At 39.1% G+C, this 12,004-nt stretch overlaps 1 protein-coding gene across 9 annotated transcripts in view; it reads left to right on the top strand.

The window, feature by feature from the left end:
* pax2a (paired box 2a) overlaps window positions 1-9,492 on the top strand; it is a 28,419-nt gene extending 18,927 nt beyond the window's left edge. For 5 of the 9 annotated variants that reach the window (XM_065296598.1, XM_065296604.1, XM_065296602.1 and 2 more), the window contains 3 exons: window positions 5,082-5,183; window positions 7,100-7,186; window positions 7,555-9,492. In XM_065296598.1, coding sequence (XP_065152670.1) covers window positions 5,082-5,183; window positions 7,100-7,186; window positions 7,555-7,676 — 311 coding nt within the window. In that variant the 3' untranslated portion in view covers window positions 7,677-9,492. Of the gene's footprint in view, window positions 1-5,081; window positions 5,184-7,099; window positions 7,187-7,535 lie in introns of all 9 variants that reach the window. The other 4 variants (XM_065296606.1, XM_065296605.1, XM_065296601.1 and 1 more) reach the window with 1 other exon arrangement.
* The last annotated feature ends 2,512 nt before the right edge of the window (window positions 9,493-12,004 follow it).

Here is a 12,004-nt window from a genome sequence, read left to right as displayed (position 1 = left end):
GTTGCAATTATTTTTCAGAATGTATTAGACCCAAATAGCTTTTCTTGACAGACTCAAATATTAAGTGTTACATGTTGTATTGTAAATTACTTGTGGCACTAATAACTTCATTTATATAAAAAAGCGAGCGAGCAAGTGAGGCGGTCTGAGGGTGCAATAACCAAATGTTATGGTGTACCAGTGTGTGATAAACTGGAAATAAGAATAAGGGCAGAGTTAAAGGAGGTGCTAAATTACCCTACACATTTACACTGAGAGCTAATTCTGAATAAATTACTCCCTCTCATTGGATAGAGCTGGAGATTATGCTCATTCCCAGCAATGTTTTCCTGAGCCAATTAAAATTCACGCTGCCATTGATCTTGTTGATTTTATGTCACGAGATTTGCATAATCTATTAAAGATGAATGATTAATGAACTCTTCATTACAAACAGAAATTGGAATTTTAAGGGCACTGTAAGGCATAGGAGACATGTTTGTTGTGTTCACTGTTTACCCAATTAGTTTTAGGGGTTACTGCTCAGTACCTAAAGGCAGCCAAAAAAGAAATAAGAAGGAATTTCCAGTGCATTTCAATTTAAGGCAAACACTGGAAGTTATTTTGGTTGTGTCAGCTCTTAAAATAATATGCATAAAACTTTATATAAAAATAGTAAAGTTGTTTTAACATTATAAATTAATAATACAATGAATACAAAAAATTCCCAAATGAAATTAAATAGTAACAGAATAGACAAAATGTGCTTAAGTCTTATCAGGGGCAATGCATGACCCTATGAGTCATGCACATTCCCTGCTTTCATGTGTTAACTGTAGAGGTAAAAAAAAATGAATGAATAAATAATGATTTATTCAAACTGCAGTAAAATGCCTGGATGCTGTCCAGACACGGCCAACCCTTAAAAAAGCGCTTGCACATACCTTTACAATGAATGACCGGCACGGCTTCTGAAGCACCGTCCCTGCCGAGCCCTATAATGGAAGTCTTCCCGGTGCCAGTGGGATGGTACCATGTAAATGGGCACCCCTCCGACCCGCAGCAAACCTGAGCAGGTGCTGAAGGCTTCCCCCTTGTTCCAAATCTCTTCAGAGACATGGGAGGAGAAATGGGGGGGGGGGGCTGAAAGCAACAGAGCTCAATGTCTGAAAAAACACACATGAAGCAAGAGAAGTTAGAAAGAAAAGCAGCATACGCAGGCAGAGCGAAAGAAAAGACTGCTTTGTGTCGGCTTATTCTGCTGATGAACTCCGGCTGAAATATATCCGCCAGAGAGCCATTTTTTAAGTGTGGCCCGCTATTCTCCAGTGAGCAGCAAACAACACGCTGCCGGCTAAAGCTGAGCTACCTGATGTGTGGCCCGGTGACAAACTGCCTCTGTCTGGAGTCACCAGAAGCCCCGGCAGGCCCTAGTGCCCAAATTAATGTTTATTTCATCCCCACAATAGCACACTAACCTTTGAACACACATTTGATAATGAATGACTTTTAGAACTTATATTGGGGATTCGAGCAATTTGGCTGTCCAAACATTACATTGCCGTAATTGATTGGGGTGAAGCAGTCTATTAGGCTTTTTTCCGTGGGCTCGTGATAAATTGCCAGATCTGGAATGTCGAAAATTGAGGTCAAAGATTTCAGCGGCTGTTATTGTAACAAACAAGAAGGTGTCCGTGAATGTAGTATTTTTAATCTTTAAAGACTTAAAGGCAGAGCGAGTTTGGGGTTTAAAAAATCGTTCTCTCTCTCTTTCACCCACGAGGACAAACGTGAAGACCTCTATAGTGCTGGTTCGTGTTCAAATGTGATGTGCCTCCACACAGACCGGTGTTTATCTTCCATCTCAGTAATCAGGAGGTTGACAGCCTTCCTTTTTGCAGGTCTTGCTTGTCTCCAGGACAATAAGCAACAGCACCTCTGATTAGTTTCAGAGTTCAGTGATCTCGAACACTGGGTCTCGGTCAGCGTAGCATCTGCCCTCGTTTGCTATACAACGGCAAAGCGGAGATGGTGAAAACGGTAGGCCTAATGCCTCCGACAACCTCCCTTCTTTTCTCCTTTATTGGCCTCTAAGGTTTTTATTTTTGAAGTTGGGCTTTATGGTCGTCATCTTCTTTTCGGAAATATAGCCATCTGAGCTTCACATCACCGGCAAAATAATTTTACATTCTTTACGTACCCCGCTATTAGAAAGTCATATTTATTATGTATGAAGAGTCAGCTGTTAGTCACGGAATCGGATGGGAAAAGAAATTCTGCCATTGATTTGTGTGGGAAAGAGGCCAGTTAAGTTGCCTGATTTCCTGGCGTAAGGTCGGAACGGGTTGTCAGGGTTGCGTCTGACAACAAGAAGGCCTTATCTTAATGAGGGACTCTCCGCACATAGCTCGGTTGTAAAACAACAATAGTTGGGAAGCAGCTAATGAGGCTATCATGAAGCTGTGAGAGCCCTCCCCACAGACCACGATAACAGCACAGGATGTTAAAGAGGATGAGTGGAGAGAGAGAGAGAGAAAGAGAGAGAGATGAAGACAGAGCTCATATTGATTGCTCGAGCTGCAGTGACAAAGCCACTAAGATGAAAAATGCCAAACATCATCAGCCAAATGATATTAAGGCTGGTGTTGCAATGGGGCCGTTTCCCTACTTGCGTGTTTTTTCTTGTTTTAAGATGTGGCTCTGTTTTTCTTACGCTGAAACCTGAGGGAAATCTCTGTGCATTTGTGCTTGATTGATCTGTGCCGTTTTTGTGCCGTTTGCTGATGTTATTTTAGAGATATTGCATGAAAATGATTGAGCAATTTATAGAAAGATGTACCTGTTTATTTATTACTAAATAGATTGTCTAACAGGTAAGATTCATTTTGCTCATTGGACTGGTAATTTCAATCAGATTTGTGCTGGATAGAAATGTAACTTTATTTAGATTAGAAAGTTGATAGATGACCATAATAACAGCTTCTGTTATGAAGCAAATTATCAATTTCTTTTATCTGGAGTTCAAAAAGATATAGATTACCTCAAATATTTTTAACTATGTGTTCAACTGAAGAAAAATCTTTCACATGCCCTTTATCTGTCACATTATGTACGCAAAACCTACACACCAACTTTTCCTGGCTTACCATAACCAAATTCAAATGTGTTTTGTGACCGTTCAGCTCTTGAGGTTAAACCCCCTGCACGTTCCTGAAAAATTGGGTCATAAGAACACAGCAACTTTCATGCAAATCCTTATTTTTCCCTAAAGCGCAATGTAGCGTCACAGAAACACCGAACGGCATCAGCCGAATTTCATTTCCCTTTTCTTTTACCACATCCATTCAAGACCTCCATCTGTCATGATTCATTTTTGTTTATTTGCTGAGTGTGAGCGATTGTGCATTGTCTGACTGTGCGTGTGTGGCTTTTTGTTGTGTTTCTTCACCTGGCAGAGTTGCATTCATCCTCGCTGTGTGTAAAGCAGGAGCCGCACGAGGCTTCCCTGGCTCCGTTCACCCCCTCCTCACTGGCAGTCTCGGGTCTAGCGGAACTGTTGCCCCTCCAGCCCAGCGTGTCAGTAGATGCCTCCACCCCCTGCTACGGTGCCTATGCCCATCATGCCCCCAGCTACGGCCAGTATGCAAGCCAGCCTATTATAGCAGGTACAGACCTAAAAAAAAAAAAACAAGACCAGAAAATGTACCCTGCGCTGGTTGGGGGGAGACAGCTACTGTCCTACTGTAGGCTTTTAAAACTTCAGTCTCAATCTACTACATTTTCTAACGTTTTAGTTACAGCCTTAAAAGGGCATATTGTGTGCACTAGTATTGAATTGAAGCTCATGTGAATGTGATTGTGCATTACTCTTAAAGTACAACATTTGTTTATATTTTCATCATATTTTCCATCAGAAATCGGCTATTTAAACATAAAAGGCACAATATCCCATTTTCAGTCAATTACAGTTTATGATATAATACTCCTAGGGCAGTAGACTAAAATGCACGAATAGGTTATCACCATTTTTACATTACGTTTATGCATTAAGCAGATGCTTTTATCCAAACATTTGCATTTTTATCAGTATGTGTGGGATTCAAACCCACAACCTTTGTGCTGCTAACACAATGCATTACCAATTAAGCTACAAGAACATAAAAATCTACTTATGTTGTATACTGTACACAAGTAAGCAACTTTGACTGGCGTCTCTAAATAACCACTGGGAAAAAATTTCCCTGTGACCCTCGCAGGGTCCTCTTTCAAACAATGATTGGGACCTTGTGAGAGAACAGTTAGGCCTATGTGCTCCAAAGTTTGAGCCAGCGGGATCGCTAGCCGTCACCTCCAATTACAGAACTGAATATGGAGGCCATTGGCGCTTTTGACTCTCTGGGCTTTCCAGCAGCAGTGATGCCACCAGCAGGCCGTTGGCATTCTGTGCTTCTCTCTGTTAAAACATGCAAGTGAAAACAGGCCGGTAGCGCCACTCTGTGTAATAAAAGAAGTTAAGGCTGTGTGACCTGGAAAAAGCTCTGGAGGCGTTTTTTAGCTTCTGCATGCTCATCAGTTTCTGAAGTTGTGAATTTAGGGAGAGCTGATCTTTATCCACTGCATGTTGTTGTAGTTAGCCATCGTCGTTGAGATCATCCCAAAAAGCAAAATTCTCAGATTTTTTGATTAAGAAGGCTTACATGATTTATACATTAGCGTTTTTATTATTCTTAATATATGTTTGAATACATTTTTATTGATCTGCAAGGTGATCTCTCTCGGGTGTTACTTTTGCACTTGAAGTAGTTTAATGCTTTAGGCGCTTTTCCACTTTATTCTATGCATCATAAAGTTTAATGAATTGAAATATGTGGTGTTCGCTATTTTCCTTTTTACAGCATATGAAGAATAAACTGTATCTGATAATAGTACAAATACTGAATTCACTAATGTTTATGATATTAATCCTAAAAATTCAATCAATCCTGCCTGACTTTTCTTTTCAGTTGAACATTTTGGTTCTTAAGAAGATGAAACGTACGAAGATATTCATTATTCAATACTAAAATTATTGTTTAATGTAAAATCTCTTTATCTCTTTACAGGTCGAGATATGGCGAGCACGACCCTACCGGGATACCCACCTCACGTTCCCCCCACTGGGCAGGGCAGCTACCCCACCTCTACACTTGCTGGAATGGTGCCTGGTAAGAGTAATTACTGTTTTTACGAGGACGTTAATTTTAGGACAGCTCGTAATAATTTCAGCGAGTCCTTAACAATCGATCATCTTTGGGAAATCTGAGGTCATGCAAAGCCGATGCAAAAAATGTCTTAAAGAGAATAAAAACTTGCACTGCTGAATACAGCATATATATATAATCCATCAAAAAGTGACTTGATAATAAGAATGCATTAATATGTTATTGCATTTAAACACTGTTCTTTATCATTAGTGCAAACTTTTTTTTTGCTAGTTTAAAATTTTTTCACATATAATTAACTTGCAAAAAGTCAGGGAGCATATTATAAATGAGAGTTAAAGAGAAGTGACACAAAAGCTACAAACATATTGCCCGTGACATTTCTGGTGAAGCTAATGTTTATTAAACAGGATAATATTAATGAGAAGCACAATATTAATGAGGATAAGATTAATGAGGTGCCTTAATTGCAGGATGGTAGCAGACTGATGGGCAGCGTGAATCTCACTCACGTACATCAATACTCCGTAAAGGAGCCTCAGCCTATTGGCTGTTGAGTAGAAAATTAGCTCCTTTCAATAAGTGATCACGCACACATAAGTACAGGATATAGGACAGTTCCACTCAGGTTCCAGCGTTCATTTCGACGCTCTCACGGGCCATCGATAAACACGGCTCTCACCAGCGCTGTAGAGCGTATCTCTTTCCCCTCTACTTAACCTGCAGTTCAGGTTCACAGCAAACAGTTAAGGGTCACAAAACAGCGGGCGGGAAGGCCTGTAAATATTTAAATCACTATCTCTCAGAGGGACCCCACTGCCAGGATGGGATGCAATCTGGCAGCAGATTGGTGCCCTCTTCGTCAACAGCACAAATATATTGTACAGTATGCAAACGCTTGCAAACACACAGCCCGAGGGTTGCCTGCGACATGTAACACTTCCTGCTGGTCTGGAAACGCATCATTGTACGTACTGTAGAGCCAGGGGCTAACATCAGTGACAAAGTTGGACTCGAAGTGCATGAGCGCAAAGATACAGTGTTCGAAAATTGGAAAAACAAATATTTTACATCAAACACAGAGAGGGATTTTTTCTCGGTCACCGTTGAGTGCCTCAGATAGAATCAAGCCCGTCTTTGGTTACCATGGCCCACGAACGTGAATACTTTTTTCGGGAGCAAATTTAATTCAGTGACAGGATTCATTTGCTGGGCAAACATATCTTTACAGGTACATCAAATATGTTTTCATCAAAGATTCATTTTCATTGGTCACACAAGCTGAGAAATCCTCTTAAATCCCAGAGCCGTGGGTTTTGTGTGCACTTCCATTCATCTGGCCCTCGAACGACTAAGATTTAGTGACAGACCCCAAACACTGTTAAAGCAAAAGCCATTCCTCACCAGCTTCATATAAAACCCTGCCTTTATTGTCTCATAAAAGAAAGAAACGTGGGGGACCAACAGCATTGCTCACTGACATGGACAGAGCCGCTTCCTGAAAGTCGAATTCGGCTGGAGAAAAAGGGGCGAGCGCATGCGAGAATAAATCCATTGGAGCGTTTTTTTGAAGCCAGGCTTTGGTGCGGGCAGAGAATAAAGAATCTTAAGAGTGCGAGACACAATCAAAGAACCAAACTTCAAAACCCTGCTCAGAATTAATGTAACAAATTCAGCCAAAACGGCAGGGCGCAGAAGAAAGGACGGGGCACGCCATCTGCTAGCTGGTTCAGTGAAACAATGCCAATTGCTTCAGTTCTAACATACCCAACTATTGCTAGAAATTTACCAGTAATGTTTGAAGCACTGTAGTGAAGATAAACACCAAGCATGCCATTACTTTATTGTGGATGATGCAATGTTTTCTAGTACAGAGGTGTGATCTTTATTGCTAACCCATCATTTTTATTCGATTTTAGGAAGTGACTTTTCAGGAAATCCCTACTCTCACCCACAGTACACAACCTACAATGAAGCTTGGCGGTTCAGCAACCCCGCATTATTAAGTGAGTATTAACCATTTTTGCCTATCCCTTATGGGATTAGTCACTTTAAAGTGGGATTAATATAATCGCATTTTACAATGGCATTATTTGCATACAGCTTTAGGCACAATTTTATTTCTTTTACTTCATAACACACTGTGTCTCTAAATTAACTTGAGACATGCATAAACCCTTTCAGAGCGTAATAGAATATTCTTTTGTTTTATGTGACGTAAGATGCTATTTCTAAGCGAAAAGGAGCAGGAGAAAATTACTTAATGCCATCAACTAAAACGCCTTTTGTTTTGGAGTGGGCGTAAATGTTGTCTTACTATGGTTTCAAACGCTCCGCTCTTCTGTTAACTTCCAGGTTCCCCTTATTATTATAGTGCCGCATCCCGGGGCTCCGCCCCTCCCACTGCTGCCACTGCCTATGACCGCCACTAGTTACCATGGCAACCCAATCAAACTGCAGGACCATGGCCGCAGCCTCCATATCGTACCAGTCTGAAAGCCGTTAAGGTCAGAGGGATTGAAGAAGGCTACAGAATCTTCAGTTTCATGGGGCCGAGATCGGATTAGGAGGGTCAAGCAACAGCGCAACCCCTCCCTCCATCCCTCCCTCACCCAGACATCAACTATACCCCCCGCATCATCGACACTAAGGCTCTCGTTCTCTAAATCGGTGAACAATGACTGAACTATTTCCTGAAAGACTTCTGAAAGATTCTACAAAAATATATATATTATACAAGATATAAAACAAGACGAACCGTGTGAAGAATACAAAAGTAACAATTGATGTGTTGTTGTTTTTTTCCTCTCTTTAAATCAATCAATACATTCCTTTACATGCTGTGTTTAGTATCGCTAACAGTTCACACACACACACACGCAAGGTTGCCTGAGGCCTTTAAAAAGTAATTTAACCATGTCCTACCATTTCACTAGTGTCTTACCTCTCATGGACAGAACAGCAATGTGTACGAGATCAAGAGAAACTGCTCAGTTGTCTGTCAAACAGAACAGTGAAACACTTTTAGAAGCCATCACTGACTCGTGGTACGAAATTACCAACATGATTTAACATTTTCTGTGATACACAATCAAAATGGGAGAGAGAAAATAGAAAAAAAAAGAAAAACAGGTCATAGAGACTGTTGCTGTACATGACCTGAAATGAAATCCGTATATTAAATTATTGTTTTGGTTTAGCTGATGGTTTGTGTGCGTGTTGCATTTGTGTGTGTGTGTCATACATTTACCGGATATTTCATTTGTTCATGTCTCATATCTTATATCATGATTGGTGCCGCTTTTCTTGTTTGCACTATTTTGCAGTACTGGATGAAGTACAGTAATCTTCTTACATGTAATATATTCAAAGGTCTACTCAAATTGACAGAGTAACAGCAACGTCGGAGAAATATACACTAGCTGTTTGCCTTTTTAAACTTTTTGTCTGTTTTTTGTCATTCAGTGTAAATCATAAAGGAACAATTTCCATCATGTGTATCTGAGACAGATTCTGGCTCAGTACCAATGTAATTATTCATGATATGAAGTCATCGCTTGTACAACAACATCAAAGTTCAACAAATGCCTTACAGCTTTTTAATTTATATTTTTTACGTTTGTTTGGCTAAAGTCCTGAGAGGTAGACATGCATGTAACCCTTTTGTGGTTCAACAAACATTTCTAAATGCTAAGTGGGATATGAAACCGGTCCATTCATACACTCCTGGAAATGTAAAGTGAATGTACTTTATACCACGTTTGCCAAAGACTTAGTTTGATATTTAATATTTTATTTGCTGTATCTGTCAATAAAACAGTATTATGTTTTAATATTAGTCAATACTGATTGTATGTGATAATGTTGAACAAAAGGACAAGATCCATCTTAGCCCCACAGCAATGTACACAAGGAAGGTGAATTCTGTTTGTCATTTAAGGATATTTAAAGGTATGTCATTTGCAACAAACTGCTGCTTTGTAGAATGATTTGTGTATAATGTGAAAACAATTCTTCTATGTATATAAGATCACCTACATTTCACCATTGCAGTATCGTACTAATTTACCGATTCCATTTGTAGATATGAGAATTGAAAGAAAAAAAAAACATTTGACATTACATGTGTCTTCGACGTGTTGGGCTTTTCTAAAACGCACAACAAAAAGTTTGAAACCCGCACCGGTGGGTTTCAGATGCTGTCACCACATGTGCGGCTGTTTGTATGTTTTGTTTTGGTTTTTCTTAACTTGTTCATACTGTTTAAGTCTCTATGCAAATTAAGTAAAATGGTATTCTGTATTCTCCTTTATTGCTGCATTCAATTTGACTCTTTCATTTTGAATTATCCCTACATCCTGAAAAGGATGAGCCTGTAGAAATTAACAAATACATTTCACATGCCTGGTTTTGTGGATTGTTTTTGTACTTTGAATCTTGCTGTACTTTTAAACATACAATTGAACATAATATACATTACTTTAGAGCTATGTTGAGTTATTAGACCAAATCAAAATTCATAGCATGCAAAGGAAAATCAAAACACACAAAAAATATACACACAGCACAGACACAAATTTAAATTCATGCATACACAAATCAACTAAATATTTTGGTCTTTATTCAGTCAATTGTTCGGTTAGTCCCGCTTAGAATAAAGAGATTTTACAATGCTCACTGCAATTTACATTTGTGTTGCGGTATTTAATCGTTTTCATTTTAAAACAAGCAAACAGCAAAAGGCGAAGCTCCTGACCTTTCTTCGAAATAATGCAAAATATGTATTACAAACATAATTTGTTACGGACTTTAAAATTTAAGATGAAAATATGTAACAAAAGACACATGGCCTCAGCCATCACCTTATTCAACATCTGTCCAGTTCTTTTTTGGGCATATGAGAAATAAATTTTTTGTATGTCAGCCTGTGACCATAGTGGTGATTTTTGAGCCTTTCATGAGGGAGTCATTCAGAGTTCAAGACTTGTGAATGCAATCTATGAACATCATATCTGTTAGCCTTTAGTAAAAAAATGTCACAGTGTGTGTGTGTTAAAGGGATAGTTTATCCAAAAATTTAAATGCTGTCATCATTTACTCACTCTCATGCTGTTCTGAACCTATAAGAATTTCTTTAGATATTTTAATAAATTGTAGGCACAACATTTAAAACAACATGATGATGACAGAATTTTTATTTTTGGATGAACTATTTCTTTAAGAGCAGAGATATGGGGCAGGATGATATTGTAAATGTTTAAAAAAAAAAAATATTCACACAAAAAGAAAAATACTAGATTTTCAAAGCTTTATATCTCAGCGCTTCAAAGACTCGGGAGAAGGAAGATGCGTAGTAGAGATAACGTGAGAGGAACAAACCACAGAAGAAGTGGAAATAAGGAAAAACAAGAGAGACAGAGTCACGGAGCGAGGAAAGAAAGTGTAAGCAAAAGAAAGAGAGAGTGTAAGATCACAGTGAGAGTGTAAAACAGAGTGTGGACTATTTAATGATGCATTGGCTTCTCTCCGCAGCCGACTGCCGCCTGCAGCAGCTCTCCTCCTGCCCGAGCAGACAATCCCACCCTGCTGTAATTCAATTTTTCTGCCTATTGTTTATTTCATAGCTCCCCTGTGAAGCATCAGAAGCCGCTGTTCTGTCAGCCTTTTACTGTCGTATATGTTTGTCATTCAGCCCTTGTTAAAATAACGAAAAAAGGCCTGCCTCTGTTCTTCCCCCAGCTGAGAATTCCCAGTGGTAAAATTATTCCATTTAGATGGAAACTTTTTTGTCACTCCCCTGTCTAAATTGGCATATCTGCTTCTTTTGCTGGAACCAATAAACTGTGAACCCGGATGCATCTGTCAATCAGGCTCATCTTTACTTTAGCATGCCAGATGACAACAGGGGAGATGGGAAAAAAGCAGCAGAATGGAATCAGCTGATTGGCTCTCATCAGCAAGGCATTACAAAAAGCACCTGTCATCCTCTCGGCTCCTCAAAAACTGAGGGGCCCAGGCTCTGTGCTGCTGGAGCCGACTATACAAACAAATGAGAGAGACCATTCGGGAAGCTGTGTTTTTTTTAGGCTAAATAAAAAAGTAAAGTTTAAAGTTTATGGGGATCCATACAGTACCTAAGCCATATATTTTGCTATATTACATTATTATACAGTACATAATAATTTCTAGTCGCAATGTATTTGTACACTCTTAAGAGTTGCTGGGTTTCTTCAACCCATGGTTGGGTAATATGGACAAACCCAACTGTGGGGTTAAAATTAACCTAAGCTTGGTTGAATATGCTAAGTTAAATTAACCAAATGGTTGGATTTGTATGAACTTTTTCAGCAGCTTGTTAAAAAATGTATCTAATTCAAATGATCCATCCAAATTTTAAAATAACAAGCATGTATTGTTAATAAACCATAAATAAGCTTTATGAGTATATTACACATTATGATCATTTGTTGTTGTTTTTTTAAATAGTATACCAAATTTACAGCAAAAAAGAACAAATATTAAATGTAGATGGTTTCAGCAGAGACAACATAAACAAGCGGCTGTCGTGGTCCGCACGTAACTTCCGGTAAACTCCGCTAAGAATAAATAACAAAAAAGTTCTTTAAACGTAGTTTATTTATATAACAAGCAAAACAAAACACAGATTACATAGGAAACCAAAACATTTGTTATTTTCGACGAGGCATTTGTTCAAGAGATCAGTTTAGCAACTAGTCAGACCATAAAAAAAACGAAACCAGAAGTAAAGTTCGCTTCGAGACGTGTATTGCGTCAGCGCACATGCGTCCGATTAAACCGTCTAT

The sequence above is a fragment of the Paramisgurnus dabryanus genome, chromosome 20 (assembly GCF_030506205.2).
Source record: "Paramisgurnus dabryanus chromosome 20, PD_genome_1.1, whole genome shotgun sequence".
Taxonomy (NCBI): Eukaryota; Metazoa; Chordata; class Actinopteri; order Cypriniformes; family Cobitidae; genus Paramisgurnus; species Paramisgurnus dabryanus.
The sequence above is the reverse complement of the archived record's forward strand: the minus strand, read 5'-3'. Positions and strand labels throughout refer to the sequence as shown.